The sequence below is a fragment of the Vombatus ursinus genome, unplaced genomic scaffold (assembly GCF_900497805.2).
Source record: "Vombatus ursinus unplaced genomic scaffold, bare-nosed wombat genome assembly UNPS02014774.1, whole genome shotgun sequence".
Lineage (NCBI taxonomy): Eukaryota > Metazoa > Chordata > Mammalia > Diprotodontia > Vombatidae > Vombatus > Vombatus ursinus.
Genome location: NW_020954552.1, coordinates 5195460 through 5213426, shown reverse-complemented (window position 1 = coordinate 5213426; position 17967 = coordinate 5195460). Strand labels below are relative to the sequence as shown.

General features: G+C 36.6%; 1 protein-coding gene across 3 annotated transcripts in view; it reads left to right on the top strand.

The window, feature by feature from the left end:
• POLR3G (RNA polymerase III subunit G) overlaps positions 1 to 17665 on the top strand; it is a 66134-nt gene extending 48469 nt beyond the window's left edge. For 2 of the 3 annotated variants that reach the window (XM_027864264.1, XM_027864265.1), the window contains exons 6-8: positions 8295 to 8377; positions 12646 to 12795; positions 16611 to 17665. In XM_027864264.1, coding sequence (XP_027720065.1) covers positions 8295 to 8377; positions 12646 to 12795; positions 16611 to 16697 — 320 coding nt within the window. In that variant the 3' untranslated portion in view covers positions 16698 to 17665. The remainder of the gene's footprint in view (positions 1 to 8294; positions 8378 to 12645; positions 12796 to 16610) is intronic. The other variant, XM_027864266.1, reaches the window with a different exon arrangement.
• The last annotated feature ends 302 nt before the right edge of the window (positions 17666 to 17967 follow it).

Here is a 17967-nt window from a genome sequence, read left to right as displayed (position 1 = left end):
AGGTGTTATTCCACACTCATATAATCATCCTCCTCGTCATCATAACTAGCATTTATATAGCAACTACTGTGTGCCAGGCACTGTGCTTTACATATATTTTCTCTTTTGATCTTCACAACAACCCTAGGAGGGAGGTGCTAGTGTTATCTCCATTTTACAGATGAGGAAACGGAGGTAAACAGATGTGAAGTGATTTGCCCAAGGTCTTACAACTAGTGAGTGTCTGAACTCAGGTCTTCCTGACTCTAGGTCCATTTATCTATCCACTGTGCCTGATAACTGCCTCATGACGGGATAATAATCTACATGATATTTTAAATACTTGAAGATAGCCATCATGATAAAAACCAAAGTCTTTCCTTATTTTTAGGCTAAAATTCCCCATTTCTTCAACCAAACCTAGTACTAAGGGTTTTTGGTCTTCTCACCATTCTGTTGGTCAGTCATTTTTCAGTCGTATCTGACTCTTCATGACCCCATTTGTGGTTTTTCTTGGCAAAGAACACTTAAGTGGTTTGCCATTTCTTTCTCCAGCTCCTTTTACAGATGAATAACTGAGGCAAACAGGGTTAAGTGACTTGCACAGGGTCCCACAGCTACTAAGTGTCTGAGGCCAGATTTGAACTTAGGAAGATGAGTCTTCCTGACTCCAGGCCCAGAGCTCTGTGCATTATGGCACCGCCTAGCTGCCCTCACCATTCTGGCCTTACTCTAGTGATAAAACTTATCAGTATCCTTCCTAAAGTGTAGTATGTAGAACAGAAACCAATGTTTTAGGTGTTTCTGGACCCCATGCTCTGTCAATACAGCTTAAGAGGAAATCAGCTTGGCCTGTGATCCCTGCTACTGGGAAGGCAGAGGCTTCTGGATCTCTTGAACTCTGGAGTTCTGAGCCACAGTAGGCTAAGCTATGTGTCCGTGCTAAGTGCAGCACTTATATGGGGAGCCCAAAGGATCCAGGAGCTTCTGGACTGCCAAAGAGGATCCTAGGTCAGAAATGGAACAGGTCAAAACTTCTGTGTTGATCAGCACTGGGATCAGGCCCATGAGTGGACAACTGTACTTCTAGCCTGGGTGAGCTAAGGAGACTGAGTCTTTTTTTTTTTTAAGTGAATCAGTTTTGTTTTGTTTTTTAATTTATCAGTCATGACCATGAGTTGTCAGGACCCTGAGATGTTCATCCCAGACTGATGATTTGAACTCTCTTGAGGGATATTCTTTTATCATCTTATCACTTATGTTCCAATTCCCCACAAACCACTTCTATTCTAGACTTTCCAGTCCTGAATGCCGTTCTACTTAGTAGAAGAAACTGAAGTAAAACAGGAATGGACTTCTGTTGCCTTCCCTCCATTATGTATTATCAGACTTCCTTTCGCTTCACATGTGGTCCTTTTTGATCTTTTTGCTTCCAACAGAACTTTAACACAAGACAAAAAAAGGCCTTTTGTTGACCAGGGTGGCCATTGAAAGCCTCTGCTCATTCCGCTCTACTCCTCCCCACCCCACCCCCCTTTTTACTGTTTTATACTTGTTACTTTTAAATCTAATTTTCATTCCTTGAAATTGATAGCATGTGTTCTTCTTCCATGCTTAAAATCTACTCTCTCACCTAGTCCTATATGTGTTTTTAAAAAAAATTGAAATATTTAATGCTGTATAACTGTACTAGAGAAAGATGGAACCTATTCTCAGTCATTAGCAGTATTTCCAAGCGACTTTGTACTTTCTTTCTTTTTTCTTTAGAGGTTGCAACAAGACTTTAATTTTCTATAAAACCTTTCCTGTTCACCTTTAATATCCTGCTTCCCTATGGTGTTTCTGAAAGGAACAGATAAAGCTGAACCAATCTCCATGACTACTGCCTTTTATGCTCAGTTTTCCTCGTTCACCTTTATCCTTGAACTGAAGAAGTGACATGCATAAAATGTAGGTATAGAGAAGAGACAGGAGAGCATTCTGAGCATTCTGAGCATTCATAGCAGCAGTTTCTTCGTGCCATGTTACAGAGATGTTTTTTGTGCCTTTTTTTTTAATGGGTCATTCTTCTCCCCACCTAGCCTGTTTACTTTGGTAATAAAAATATAAGTTGAGAAATTAGATACATTTTAAACTGAAATGAATTTTTTTTTTTTTTGCTTTTCAGACTTTATGTAGCTTTAACAATGTAAACTCACCTACCCTGTTGCTATAGGGGCAGGGGACAAAAAGGAGTAGAAAATGAGTTATTTTTAAATGGGGATGGATGTGAAAGTGAGGAGATGGAGAAAGAAACAGGATAAAGAAGGACCAGGGGCATTATAGGAAACATGCAAAGAAGTGGAAAGACCAGAGGGTACAGTTTCTTTAATTACTTGTAGAAAAGTATCCTTGCATGTTTGAAGTCGGATTATCAGCAAAAGAATATGAGCTTAGCAGACAGATATGAAGATTTGTGTAATAACAAGTAGATGAACCAAATGGATGTATGAATGAATAATTAATTATACATTTTCCACTTCTATTATTTTATTTGATTCTCACAATAACTCTGTGAGAGGTAGGCAGGGCAGATGTACTCTATACTTTAAAGCAGTGGCATTAAACTCAAATAGAACAGGGGCCACTAAACCATACATAAGGATCCATTCGAGCTGCATATTGACTTAGGAAATCACAATCTAGCATCTATTTTTTTTGGCATTTTAAAATTTTGTTAAATATTTACCAATTGCATTTTAATCTGGTCTGGGTCACATTTGGCAGTGTTGTGGACCACATGCTTATGTTTGGCACCTCAGCTCTGAAGTGCTTAATGACGCATGAAGAATGGAAGCTCAGAGACGTTGCTGTGTCCCACAGCAAAGGGTGGAGGGGGTTAAGACTGAAAATAGAAACCCAGCTTGTCCCGATTCCTGACTTAGCGCTCCTTCTCTTGCGCCACCATTACCACCATGCTCTGTCTCCTCTACTTTGTCTCTTGCCGAATAATTCTATTTGGGAAAAAACACTTTTTAATTCAAAAGCTTAAACTTAAGAATAGTAGAATATTAGTGTTATAAGAGAATTTCTATGATATTTGCTTGTTGACTGCATGAAATGAAAGGGAGATTTTCAGTGTTTGTCTTCCTGTACCCACTTCTACTTTTAATTTTAAATCATTTAGAATATTTACCATATTGCTTAGATCTAGACTTAAAAAGCTTTCATTATTAATCCTTTATTTTGTATTTTCTCATTTCCAAGCATATTATTTGTAATTTGAAATAGTTTACATGGTGAGTAGAAATGAGGATTTGAGAATGACAGTGCCATTGCAAGCCTGGGTGACCGGGAAGATGTAGTGCCCTCAAAAGTTCTAAGAAAGGGGAGCAGAGAGGGAACACAGATTTATTAAGCACCTGCTATGCGCTAGACACTGTGCTAAACACTTTGCAGATATTATCTCATTTGATCCTCACACCCCCCACCCCACCCCCCAGGAGGTAGGCGCTATTATTATCCAGCTATTATAATTTGGAGGACAGAAATGTTTTGGGGGAGAGATAACTTCTCTTTTGGATATGTTGAGTTTGCAATGCTTATGGAACATCCAGTACAAAATGTCCAAAAGGCATTTGGTAATGTGAGACTGAAGCTCAGAGGAAAGACTAAGGCTGGAATGAATGAATTTGTATTTATTAAGTGCTTACTATGTGCAAAGCACTGTGTAATGGGGATAAAAATGTAGAAAGTAAGACAGTTGCTGCTCTCACGGAGCTCACAGGAAGGAAACAGTACAGATGGAAGGTTACAGCTACAAATCAGATAAAAAGATCCCATGGTCTGTAATAATGATGATAATAGCTAATATTTATATGGTGCCTACTATGTGCCAGGCACTATACTAAGCATTTTAGAATTGTTATGTCATTTCAGCCTCAGCAGCCCTAGGAGGGAGGTGCTGTTATTATCCCCATTTTACAGTTGAGGAAACAGAGAAAAACAGGTGACATGACTTGCTCAGGGTCACACTGCTAGTTAATATCTGAGGCTGGATTTGAATTCAGGTCTTCCTGACTTCAGGCCCAGCACTCTGTCAGGTGTACCAACTAGCTGCTCTTTAGGACATAGCAACAAATCAGATAATAATATTTCCTTTTCATGGCATTTCTCCTAATAAAATCGTGGTTGTTTCTGAGGTTGAACCTTTTGACAGTGCCAAAGACTTTGTTGGCAAGAACTTTGCTTTCTGGGTCTTCAGTAGCTGTGGCTGTAGCAGCTGTAGGAGCAGTTGCCAGGCTGCATCTCCACAAGGGTTGCTTCCCAGGATGGCAGCTGTGGAGGCTAAGCTGGATGCATTGCTACTCCTAAGGGTCTTGAGTTCTGGGTTTTGGGCTATCTCCATTAGGGTCTGATAATTATCTTCATAGAGATAATAGTTAAACTCATGAGAGCAAAGAAGATCATGAGGTACAGTAGTATGGAGGGAAAAGGAAAAAGGGTCTGGGGCAGAGCTTTAGGAGATGCTCAGGATTAGGGGCATGATCTGAATGAAAATAATGGAGAATGGGGAGCTGTCAGCTAAGCAAACCAGGAGATGTCAAAAAAAAAAGTTAGAAGAGAGTATCTAGGAGGAAAGAGTGATTGATAGTGTTAGTAGGACTGCAACAGTTTTCATTTAGCTTCATATTGTGAAATTTCTTTTTCCAAGTATTATAGATATTCCAATATGTATTTACCATTTTATTTTGTGGGCATCATGATGTTTTAAATAAAATATTCTAAGAACAGTGACTTTGATTGCAGTCTCTGATGTGTGAATTGATTTACTTTGTTTATTGATACTTCAGGCTTTTTTGTATTGCCTTTCACATTGGTGTAGGGAATTGCTAATGAGTAGACTATTTCTCCCCATGCAAGTCAGCAGATGTTTGGCAACATAAAGGTTTATAGAGCTGGAGGGTTAAGTGACTTATACAGAATCTCGCAGACAGTATGTATCATGGGCATAACTTGAACTCAGGTCTTCCAGTTTCTGAGAATAACTCTGTGCATTAGATCATGCTCCCTCTCACCTTAAATTTTTAGACATAAATGTTTCACTAAAACACCCATAAAATAGTGCTCACCACATACTACTAATTATTTTTGTTTTAGTCCATAACACCTTGTCTATCCTTAAAGAAAGTCACACATATTCTTTCCAGTTCAGAGCATTGGGACACTGGGATTTTGACTAATTACAGCATCATGGCTTTCCTCACTTAACTCATATTAGTATTTTCAGCTGGAATGGCAGAAACCATACTAATCATGGTGGAATAGAGACTAGCTGGGCTGTATGTGTCTCTGTGTTGGCCTGTCACTGGGAGGGATATGGATGGGCAAATGGCTAAATGTCTCCAATGACCTAGCAAATTTATAGATGCAAAATAGACTGAAAGTTTGAGAGTGCTTTAAGATCATCTTCGGATTGGGAAACTGAAACATTAATGAGTTTCAAAATGCTTTGAGATCAAATCCTTCGTCTCCAGATTCTAACTTGCAAAAGTAATTTATTTTTAAAAAGTAAATTTAAAAAGATCTTTTGTTGCTTAGATCTTCTTTGTTGCTAGATTCACAACTGTCAAAAGCTATCATTTTCCATATTGCCTTAAAATTTCCTGATGTCTTTGATCTATGTTTTGTATTTTGGTAAGTCACTTAGCCTCCCTGAGCTGAGGTTTCCACATTTGGAAATGGGGATGATAATACTTGCAGTAGTTATTTCCCAGGGTTCGTGTGAGGATCAGATGAGATATTGTATGTAAAGTGCTTTGGAAACCTTAAAGTACTTGATAAATATCTGTTTTTTGTCTCCTGATTATTTGTCAGTGAGATTGCTCAGACTCTGCCTTACCTTTAGTACTTTCTCCTGAATTATAAAGACAGATAACATAAAAAAATGGAGGTCAAGGGAAGGAAAGGCTAGCAAACATCAGAATTGTTGGTCTCCTGTATATTAACTCCCTGACAGATATTTCTAGCCCTCTCCACCACTGAAACCTACAAATATGGATGAGTAGTTTCCTTTGTCAAACACTGTTTGCAAGGGTATTAACTACCTTAAACTGACAATCCATACTTTCATGAAGACAGTTTTAAGTCAAAAACTTGAAAACAGATTTTAACAATTTGATGCCCCACGAATGGGAAAAGATCTGTTTTAGGCAATAATTGTGCAAAATCTTAGCAAGTAGGTGTTAAGAACGTATAACGGCTCTAATTCTGTCACTGACATTCTGGGGACATATTGGATATAGCTAGCCTCTTTATGAAGTTAATTTCCGCTTTTGAAATCTTTGCTACATGATTTAGAGGGATTTGTGTCTTATGAAATGAGATACTACTGATAAAACCTCCTTAGAGAAAAACACAACAGCACATAATGTTGTACCTCTGGCTTTTTTTTTACTCTAGCAGCATTGAATTTGGGCTGCAGAATTTATTGGGGATTCTCCCAACCTTGAGTATGTTTACTGCTCCACAAAACAGATTAAACAGTGTCCTTGTTCTCTTGCTGCTTAGAGCATTCTAAGACACTAGAAAGTTAGGGATACTGAGCAAGCAGCCATTAAGTCCAACAAAGTTACTTTTAGTTGAGTAAAGTCTCATCACAAATTTATGGCCATGGGTCTATTTGCTGAATGAATCATAATTTAGTGAAAATTATAGAAAATTTCATTCCATCAGTTATGGTTGACCAAATATAATCCACTGTGGTACTTTTCTCTCCATAGTTTTTACATTTTGCATTTTCTTTGTATCCCCAGTGCTTAGTACAGTACCTTAGTATAGTGTCTGGCATGTAGTAAGTGCTTAATCAACAGTTATTTACTAACCACCTATGAGCCAGGCACTGTGCTAGGTGGTGGGGCTACAAGTACAAGGAATGAAATGATCCCTACTCATAATGAGTTTACATTCTAATGAATGCTTATTAATTGACTTCTTTTGTTGATGTCCTTTAAAAAAAAAATCTCTAGAATTGCTACCAGTATCCTTCCCTTCTTCTTCCCAGCGAGCCATCCCTTGTAACAAATATTTTTGAAGAAAAAAGAGGAAGCTGAGGGGGAAAAATCAGCAAAATTGATCTTCAGTGAGTCTGAAGAGAAGTCATTGTGTCAGTTTGAAATAACATTGAATTTAATACTAATTATTGAGCAGTTTATTGAGTAAGCCTATAGAGCCACTTTAGTATAGAAGATGTTAAATGGGCTGAAAAAAAGAACTCACTTTTATTTTGCATTGTGTTAGAGATCTAAATTCATATACTTAGACATAAGGCATTATGGTATTGTTAATTATGAGTGTTCAATTGAACTATTTTATCTTTGTTCCAGTAATGACATTCAAATATTGAATTCTTACCCCTTTCTCCATTGATTAGATGCTGATTGTATTCATGTCAATCCTGCATTTTATTTCTCAAACATAGGGAAATGATAATGTCTTAAATTCCAGGTATGTGGGATGGTGATCTACCAGGAAGATTCATGCTTGGAGATTTGATCAGCATTTCCAGCTGTTAGCTCAAATATTAGTTTTAACCTTCTCCCCACACCAATCCCTTCCTCTCAGACAGTAGTACTAAAATATTTTAAAATATTATGCTAAATTGACTTAACCCTTTTATGAGTTTTTTTTTTCTTTTTGTGAGGCAATTGGAGTTAAGTGCCTTGCCCACGGTCACACAGCTATTAAGTGTCGATGTCTGAGGTCGCATTTGAACTCGGCTCCTCCTGACTCCAAGACCAGAGCTCTATCTACTTCGCCACCTAGTTGCCCCTCTTTTATGAGATTTGACAGAGTTTTATTTAATATACTTGGTTTTGTTTACTAATGTGAGCCGTGGTCATTTGTTTATGTTATAGTCATTTAGTAAATATGCCTGTATGGCCTTGCTTAAAGTAAATACTTAATAAATGTTTGTCAAATTGAATGTAGATACTAGGCCTGGGTACAACCAGTGGAACAGCTTACTAGCTTGGAGAGTCAGAAGATCTGGGTTTGGTTCTGTCTGGGCAGGGTATGTGCTCTGGAACTTTGATGAAGTAAGTCTCTTCATCATCATCCCTTTAAAATAGGGACAATCCCACTTACCTTAACTACCTCACAGTTAAGGAATGGATGAATGTACTTAAAAGTGCTTAATAAACTGTGAAATGCTTTAGAGGAGTGAAGTGTGAGGTGTCATCATTATTCTTTCCATGAAACACAAAGCAGTATAATAAATATGCTCAGCTTTCTTTACTGTTCTAGAAAAATTGTACTAACTAGTTGTTTTACCTTAGCAGGACCCAAACGCCAGAAGACAAAAGGTACGGCTAAAGTTGCTACGGTCATGAGTACCGTGGATGTATTGAAAAAAATTGAGGTAAGCTTCAGCTACTTGTTAAGCAGTCTCAATGTTATGCTCTACTAAAGGAGGGTGGGTACTATATTTCTGAAAGAGCTTACTCAACTCCTCCTGTTGTTCAGCACTATCCTTTGATATCACCTATTTGGCAGAAGAAAACAGTTTGCAGAAAATAATGGCAAATCTCTAGGTAAGCCAGTGCATTAGCTGGAAAGTGGCATAATTTGTCTCATCAGTTTCATGCAGAGTTAGACAATTTTGGAGCTGACAGAGACTTTAAGATATTGTCAGGTGTCTTCTCCACAGTTTTCTCAGCCTTCACCATCTTTTCCTTTCTCATTTTCTCTTTTAATACTTTCTTCTCTACCCCTTTGTGTTTTTCCTCTAGAGATTCAATGACTTTCTAACCAGGAATGATAGAAACAAAATAAAGGAATTAGGAGAAAGGAAAGAAGACTAAGTGTATGAAATTTATGCATTTAAGTTTCTATGTTTAAATAACTCTTATTTCCTTTATTGTAGGTATCCTTTTTCTTTGTAATATTTAGTTTCTACTTTCACTCTTTTTTTTCCCCCTTTGTCCCATATAGCATTTTATTTCTACATATCTTTGTTTAGGTACTCAGTGTACCACTGTGAACTTCCTAGAGGTTGTGAGGATTGATGAAGGAACAATAATCAAATATGCCAAGCTTAAATTTGGTGGGATGTTGGATAAGGTTGCAGACATAGCTTATGGTATCAAGCTGTAGCCGGCTTATATTGATTGAAACTGGTTGGGTTCTGGCCAGCTGTGGAGCTCAGCTATAAGGAGACATGCATTCTGAGGAAGATTGATCTGGAGCTCCAAATGTGGCTCATCTTTAGGACAAAGAGTGGCTCTTCATTCATTCAGGTAGAAGGGCTCCTACCAGCTTTAGTCATATTTGACCTGTGAAACCTGAAAAATCCGTCAAAGTTATCAGTTTTAATAGAATACAATTAGAATTCAAATGACCACATCACTATTTCAGGGGGGAAGTAGTTTGGGTCTTTAATATAAAATGTATGTATATTCAGAGGGAAATAACACATTCCAGTCCCAAATAGCATTCAACAGATACATGAATTTTAATCAGTTCTAGGATCTGTGTTCTACTGAAACTGAAAAAATTTGGCTCAGGGGCACTAAGAATTTTCAGTCTTAATTTCCTAGGTTTTAGAAAATGAATCAGACACAATAGGTACAAGACCACATACCAATTAATATAAAAATATGTATTTCATTCCTTTCCTCCTCCTCTACCACTACTGTATTTGGTAATCCTATGTAACAGTTAGTGGTGCTGCTACTGTATTTGATAATTCTATGTAACAGTTTAGTGGTTAAAATTCCAGCTTGATGAAAATATTGTTACTTGCTCAAAATTAGATGAATTTAGCCCCAAGCTTAACCTGAGATGTGTAATTTTGGGGGGGAGAGGGAGGAGGGCAATGTTGCCTCTTTAAAAAAAAAAACATTATTTCTCTTTTGTTCTGATTTTTCTTTCACAACATGACTAATGTGGAAATATGTTTAACATGATTGCATGTGTATAACCTATATCCGATTGCTTACTGTCTTGAGGAGGGAAGGGAGAGGGAAGGGAAGGAGGAAGAAAAATTTGGAACCCAAAATCTTACTAAAAAATGAATGTTGAAAACTATTTTTACATGTAATTGGGAAAAGTAAAATACTATTTTCAAAAAAATTATTTAGTGTTTTTCCCCAATCACATGTAAAAACAATTACCATTCATTTTTAAAATTTTGAGTTCCGACTTCTGTCCCTTCTTCCCCACCTCTGTCATTGAGAAGGCAAGCAATATGATATGGTTATACATGTATAATAATGCAAAACATATTTCCGTGTTAATCACGTTGTTAAAAAAAAAAAAAAGCACAGACCAAACTTCCCCTTTCCCCCTGAAAAAAAAAATGAAAAAAAAAACCAGTATGCTTCTATCGGTATTCAGACTCCATCAGTTCTTTCTCTAGGGATGGATGACATTTTTCATTATAAGTCCTTTCCAGTTGTCTTGTATCATTGTATTACTGAGAATAGCTAAGCTAAGTCATTCACATTTGATTGTCTTACAGTATTGCTGTTACTGTGTACAATATTATCCTGGTTCTACTTATTTTACTTTGTATTAGTTAATAAAGGTCTTTCCAGGTTTTTCTGAGAGCATCTTGCTCATCATTTCTTATAGCACAATAGAATACAATTTGTTCTGCCATTCCCTAATTGATGGGCACCCCCTCAATTTCCAGTTCTTTGCCACCAGAAAAGAGCTGCTGTAAACATTTGTGTACATATAGCTCCTTTTTCTTTCTTTCTTTTTTTTTATCCCTTTTGGAATACAGATCTAGTAGTGGTAGACAATGTTGCCTCTTAAAGGAAAATGAAAAAATACTATTTGACTTGATGTGGAGTCATAAAGAGCTAAAAATTCAAATCTTGCCTTAAACCTGTAAAACCTGTGTGACTCTGGAAAAATCATTTAACCTCAGGCTCAGTTTCCTATTCTGTAAAAATGGCATGATAATGGCACCTAACAGGGTTGTTATGAAGATCAAATGATCTTCATAACATGTAAACATGTAAAGTACTTTGCAAATTTTAAAGTGCTTTAAATGCTCGTTATTAATAAGAAGAAGAAGAATTCTTCCCTCAAAGGATGTAGTTTGAAATCATCCATATCTGTCTATTTTATTCAACTCTTGTACATGTCCTGCAAAAAAATCCTCTGGGGAGGTTCACTTATTTTGTTGGAGGGCTTTCTCCAGTGATCTTGACATTGTGTAGATATCAATAGATTGTACCATTTGCCTATCAGTTATCTCTACTCTTGCTACAGGACTGGCCTCTGTTTTTTCCCCCTAGTTATACATCTCTGATAATATCTTTTATAGGATTTCTGCAGAATTCTTTATTTGAGATGTGTTGAAGCATCTTAATGCACTTATTGAGTGGAAAGCTACATAAGCATTTCATTTATCATTTAAAGTATGTAGATGTTGGCAGGTACTATTTCACAGATTGAAAAACTAGAGGCAGAGAGAATGAGAAATTTATCTAAGGTCACATAGAAGTCATTGTCAGATTCAGTTGAGGGTCCCTAAAAAATCTTTTCCTTTGTTTTTTAGGTTAGCGTCATTGAATCTTTCCTTATAGGGTGAACATTTCAAAAAGATAGATCTTGACTTGTGCTCTGGTATTCAAGGCCATTCAAATATGTTTCCTGTGTCTGTTTCCGGAAAGTTCTGATCAAACTGGAGAGAGATACAAAAGAGCAATTCTGTAATCCACATATAGAGATGCAATTGAACAGAGATGATGTTCTATAATATGGAAGATCTTTGAGTAATATTTTAGGTAGAATTCTGTTAATTGTGAAGAGTGGTCCTTTTTTTTAGTGGAGCCTTGACTTATGCCTTAATTATATTGCCAGTTGCAAAAGTTGTTGAGCTATCTTTCTGGAAATCTGTAAAATTCTAATAATAATGATGATACTAATAATAATTACAGAGTGTATTGTACATGTTACTTAATTTGATGTTTTAACACATTTGCAGAAATTCAAATACATTATTTATGAACTGACTTCAGTTTTAGTGGCTGTGATGAACAACAGTAATTATAATAGTTTATGTTTGTATGCATGTCTCTGCACACGTTGTCTAATTTGCTCCTCACAACCACCATGAATAATCCTTGGGACAGAGATAATACAACTATTTAAATGTGTCAGAGCTGTGATTTGAACCCAGGTCTTTCAACTCCAAACCTAGCATTCTTTCTTCTACTCCATTGTTGGTGACCTTGGTTTGAACAAATGATGGACACCAACCATAGAAATAAAAATGAGGCTCCCCACTTTCCCATTTACTAAATTGGAGATGTGTCTATATGTAATCAAAGTAAACTTCTGCAGATACAAAGCTGGCATAATGATTTAAGTGAGATGTAGAAATATGGCCAGAGTGAAAATTTAGGTGTTGGCTTCCCCTTTTTCTTTTTGAAAGATCTATCATGTAAACCCTCACCTACCAGCATTGCCTCAAATCTCAATATTGTCATTAACATATTTAAAGAAATTGGCATGATGATAAGGACCAAATCTTTCACCCACATGTTACAATACCAATTCTTTTGAAGAAAACTGGAGAGCTGTTACTACAATTGTATTGTCTTATAAATGAGATTGGAGTGGTTGTGGCCAAGCTGTTACTATAAATTGGTTAATGAATCTAACTTATACCAGGACTTGGAAAAGAAAGGTGATGAAGAAAAATCAGATGAAGAAACTGATGAGAAAGAAGGAGGCAAAGGGAAAAGGAAAGATAATGATGATGATGATGATGATGAAGCAGCTGATGAACAAGAAGAGTATGATGAAGAAGAACAGGAAGAGGTACCATTTTTAAATAATGACATAATATATAATAATATGCCCCTTTATGAATAATAACAAGGTTGGAGATAGCAATAATAATGAATGGGCATATGGTTTTTTAAAAACAATTGGTTAACAGGAACCAGGAACCTGGTTATTACCAGTGATATAAAGAACATTGAAATCAATTGGACCATTATGACACTGAAATTATAGGCTTTAGTGAATATAGGCTCAGGAAGAAGTGCTTGATTGGTAAGCAGCTTTATAATAGGTGGATTGGCAGCTCTCACTCTTCTTGTTTAAGGGAGTAGTTTTTTTTTCAGATACAATCATACGAGTTTCTTAAATCAGAAATTTAGGAATAGGTTAAGTTACGAGAGGAAGTAGCCCATAGATTTGATTAGTTGACACAGGCTTGATAGATTCAGACTCAATTTAGGAGGCCTCATGTGCCTGGTAATACAAAAGTCTTATGACTACTTAGTTTGGGGGATAGATTTATGGGGAGCATTCCTGCCTTTGTCCCCAATTTGAATGAATGTGTCAGAGTCTCTAAGAGATATACTGGGGTCCCTTGCCCCTTCCTTTCATCATAGGATCAAATTCTCAACTGATGCTCAGTACCTTAGAAATGGAACTCACTCGGTGACCATTTAATAGGAATTCCTGCAACCACTAGAAGGTCCTTTATATTTACAATAAAACAAAGACTTTGATGTACTTGAGTGACAATAAAGTGAAATGCATTTTTCTTGAGGGGCATGCTACAGTTTCATTCATTGCCATATATACATGCACACAGCAGGGGTGTGCTGGTAAATGTTTAACGACCAGCTCTGGGGTGGGGGGAATTATTCACAACACACTTTTAATTTTAATCTACATTGTTAACATTTTCTTCATCACTTTCTTAAATCTAGACAGTCAACAAAACAATAAATCAAACTCTGATTTGTAGCATTCGCCAGTAACTGAAGTGTAAATGCTTACACTAAAATTTAACAGTTGTTTCTCCTGAGCTTATATAAGCTGGCTGCAGCACTCCCCCATTATATATAAGTCTATGTCTGATTTTGGGCAAGCATCGGTTTATATTTATCCCACTAATAATGCCTTAATAATCTAGCTATATTGAGTGACAATTTGAATTGACTGAACATAGGTTCTGGCCAACCATTAGTGTTATAGGCCCTCTGGATATTTTTAAAAATTTTCCAACTTGTAGAAATTTTTTGAATTTCAGGTGTGGCAGATACTTAGTTCCAAGTCCATAATCTCTATGGCTACCCCCATCTTCAAGATGACTATAGACGCTACCTAGATTCAAGGGATGAGGGGTGATATTTTGCCCTTTTGCTTACCCATTTTTTTGGACTATGAACAACCAAGATTAGAGCTGCTCAGCTCAGGGAGGTGTTACCCCAGGGTTTGAGTTGGGGTCAGTCAAATCAGCCTTAATGTCCCCTATTTCTTGCTGCTTATGACTACTAAGTGTTTCTTCAGAACACCTTTTAGCTTGGTAAATTGGTAGGTGCCCTAGCTTTTACTGGACAAATATTCTTGCAGTCCTGGCCAAAACCAGTGAGATTTGCTTAAAAATTCCTGTTGGTTTCTGGACATGACTAGTTTTTGGAATTCTGCATTTTTAGAGTTGTTCTCTTATTGAGTCATGGCTCAGCCAATGCTAAAAGGCAAATTAGGAGCTCCCCTGCTGAACACAGTAACAGCAGGATTCCGGGCTTCTTCACTACTGGGGTGAACTATGTATCAGTCCTTAGTGGAGTATCAGTCAGTGTGCATACATAGCTGTATTTCGCATTTTTTTCCTACATCCTCCAGTATAATAGGGGGTGAGGTGCCAATTAGGTGAGGTGGGAGGATGAGAGGAGAAGAAATACTTACAAAGACTTGATGAATTTGAAGCAGTTAAAGTTTCTCTTAACATTCTCTGTTTTGTGACATCTCGTCAATGCATGAGAACAAAAGAGGTGTTTTATTTTGAAGGATAAATGAAGGTAATTAACCAAATGAATAATTTGTAGAAATATTGGCATCCCTCAGAAAAAAACATATCCTTGGGGAGAAATCCTATTTCCAAATTTCTTAATGTGGGAACTGAATCACTCAGGGACTAGATGGTTATCTCGGAGAGTTTATTTTAAGAGCTCGTCTGTATTTTTTCAGTTACTCATTTTCTGTTGCAGGTCTTATGTACTAGAAATTTTGCCAGCAGATTTAGTGAATTAATTCTCTAAGGCTAGTGCTCAGGGACATCTCTTGAGCCTGTTATGTGAATAATATTCTCTTTCATCCCTGAAAACTTGCAAGTCCCAAGCCTAACTAAACCTAAAAGAAATTGAGCAGTGGGCTTCATTGTACTGTATTTGAGTTCTGCCCTTCTAGTAAGCTGTTGTTATGGTCAGCTACATCTGTATGCTTCTAATGCAAAAAAGAACCTCTTATGATTGACTAACTGGAGGACTGTGGTTTTCAGATGCACATTTACAGTGCCTAAGGGCACTTTGGCCTCTTGGTGCTAGGAGTTACTCTGAGGTTGTTTAATTGTTTGAGTAGAAGAGTGCTTCATGAGTAATGCCAGGCTAGATGAATCAAAAAGTGAAATTAAAATTGTCCAGAAAAATATTAACAATCTCAGATATGCAGATGATACCACTGATGGCAGAAAGTGAAGAAGAATTAAGAAGCCTCTTGAAACGGGTGAAAGAAATCAGTGTAAATGCTGGCTTTTGAAGCTTAACATCAAAAAAACTAAGATCCTGGCAATTGGTACCATCACTTCCTGGCTAATAGAGGGAAAAGAAATGGAAACAGTGTCAAATTTTATGTTCTTGGGCTCAAAGATCACTGCAGCCATGAAATTAAAAGACACTTGGTCCTTGGAAGGAAAGCTATAGCAAATCTGAACAAGAGACTTCACCCTGCTGATACATGTCTGTATAATCAAAGCTATGGTTTTTCCAGTAGCAATGTATGGCTGTGAGAGTTGAATTATAACAAAAGCTGAGGCTTCAGGGGTCAACGCTTTTGAATTGTCATGCTGGAGAAGACTTTTGAGAGTCTTTGCTTGGACAGCAAAGATGTCAAATCAGTCAATACTTAAAGAAATTAGGCAAAAGGAAAGGGGGACAGCAGAGGATGAGATGGATAGATAGTATCAAGGAGACAACAAACTTAAACTTGGACAAACTGCAAAAGATAGTGGAGGATAGAAAGGCCTGATTCTGTGGTCTATGAGGTCAAGAAAAGCTGGATACAACAACAACAACAAAATGCAATGATTCACCTTAGAACCGAGCTTTAAGATCTCCTCTAATTAACAATATTTATGTTGACAGAATCATTGTATCTTAGGACTGGAAAGGATTTTAAAAGATATTTAGACTAAGGTCAGGTTCCCTCCCTCCTTACTTCCTTTTATAGATGAGAGGTTGACTCTTATCTATGGAGCAATGGGAATTGGAGGTCTTTATTTGGAAGAGAAGGAAAAAAAACTGTGAGTGGAGTCAATGAAGCCTTTTTTAAAGCAAACAAAAAAATTGTGAGGTCTTTCCCCATCCTACTATTTTTTTGTTTTAGGGCTGATACTATTTCTGATTTGGTAATTTGGAATTTTTTTTCCCACTTAAGTAGAAGAACAGATTAAGAGAGTAACTTAATCTTCTAATTATGGTTTTTTTCCCCACTGGGGAATTAATAATCAATTTATTAATTAGGCTAGCTGATAATCAATAAATTGATGGTCAGTGGTCTGTCTCAGTAACCAAAGATGTCTAATTATGTTTCAATGTTGCTATTTTCCCATTATTTAGGAAAATGATTACATCAATTCTTACTTTGACAACGGAGATGATTTTGGTGCAGAAAGTGATGACAACATGGACGAAGCAACATATTAGTGATAATTATTCAGATTATTTTTGTTTATTATATGGCCTCTGAATACTTAAGCAAACTTATTACCTCTTTTGTTTCTGATGAGAAATGAGTAAGTATTGTATTCTTGTTCACTATCCTGTGAGCATTTATTACTTAAAAATTCCAAAGTCGCTTTGAGTTTACAGATTTGTTACAGTTTACATGTTTGTTTGCAGGGTTTTCCTGTAAATGCCTTTGCCTCAACCATATTCAAATGAATTTTGCAATTACTATTTTGATTTAAATGTGCCTAAAACATACAAATTAATACTTGAACCAAGCTGCTCTTGTTTTTAACTGCTGATCTTTTGAAGATTTTATTAGTCTTCATAATGGATTTCTTTATCCTGGAAACTGATCTTACATTGCACATGGAGCACTTTGAAAACAAAGAAACTTGAAAGTAGTTGGTATTTTTTGACCTTTCTGCATTTAGACTGATGACTTTGTACCCTTCAGGACATCTTCCGAGTTAGTTTTAAAGTTAGAGTGAATTTTGTACGAAGAAGCAAGTGAAAGATTGAATTTTTAAAATTCCCAACCTCAGTCAGTAGAAGGTGGCTTTCAGATGAAATGAAAGAACCCTGAATGACATAAAGATACCAGGGAACTGCTTTCTGCATGATACTGCTGGAGATGTTGGGGTCTAATAGTCATTTTATAATTCTCATCCATGAACACTTGGATTTGGGAAGCGGGGAGATCAGGTTATTTTAAAAAAGAATATTTAGTATTATAATATGTAGGAATATGAGAGGGTAACTCCATAAGCTTTATTCATATATAATAATGTACCCCAGTGTGGATGGGTAAAGCCCCATGCAAGTGTTTATTCTTTGAGGTAGAGTAAGGTCTCTTGAGTACTGTGTAGAGTATAGAAGCTATAGAATTAATTCTGTTTGTTTACATAATGATATTGAATAAAGCTCAGGATATCTTGAAAATAAAACTTAACTTTTTTTAGTAGAATAGCAAAAGCTACCCCTTCTGCCTTTTTTTTTAAACCAAGTTTTATGGAAATTTCTTTGAAACCTCCAGAATCTGAAGATGTTATTGTCCTCTGAGGACAGTAATATCCTGTTTAGTGATGGTTTTCACACCTTCAGAATAATCTGTGAAAACTATCATTGGACAGATAAAAAAGGGGTTTTAAAAAGGCTGTCTCTCTGACCAGATTCGGTAACACCTCAAGTCTATTTTTAAAAGTCTGTTGTAGAAATCTTCTCCACTCACAACTATACTCATTCTTGG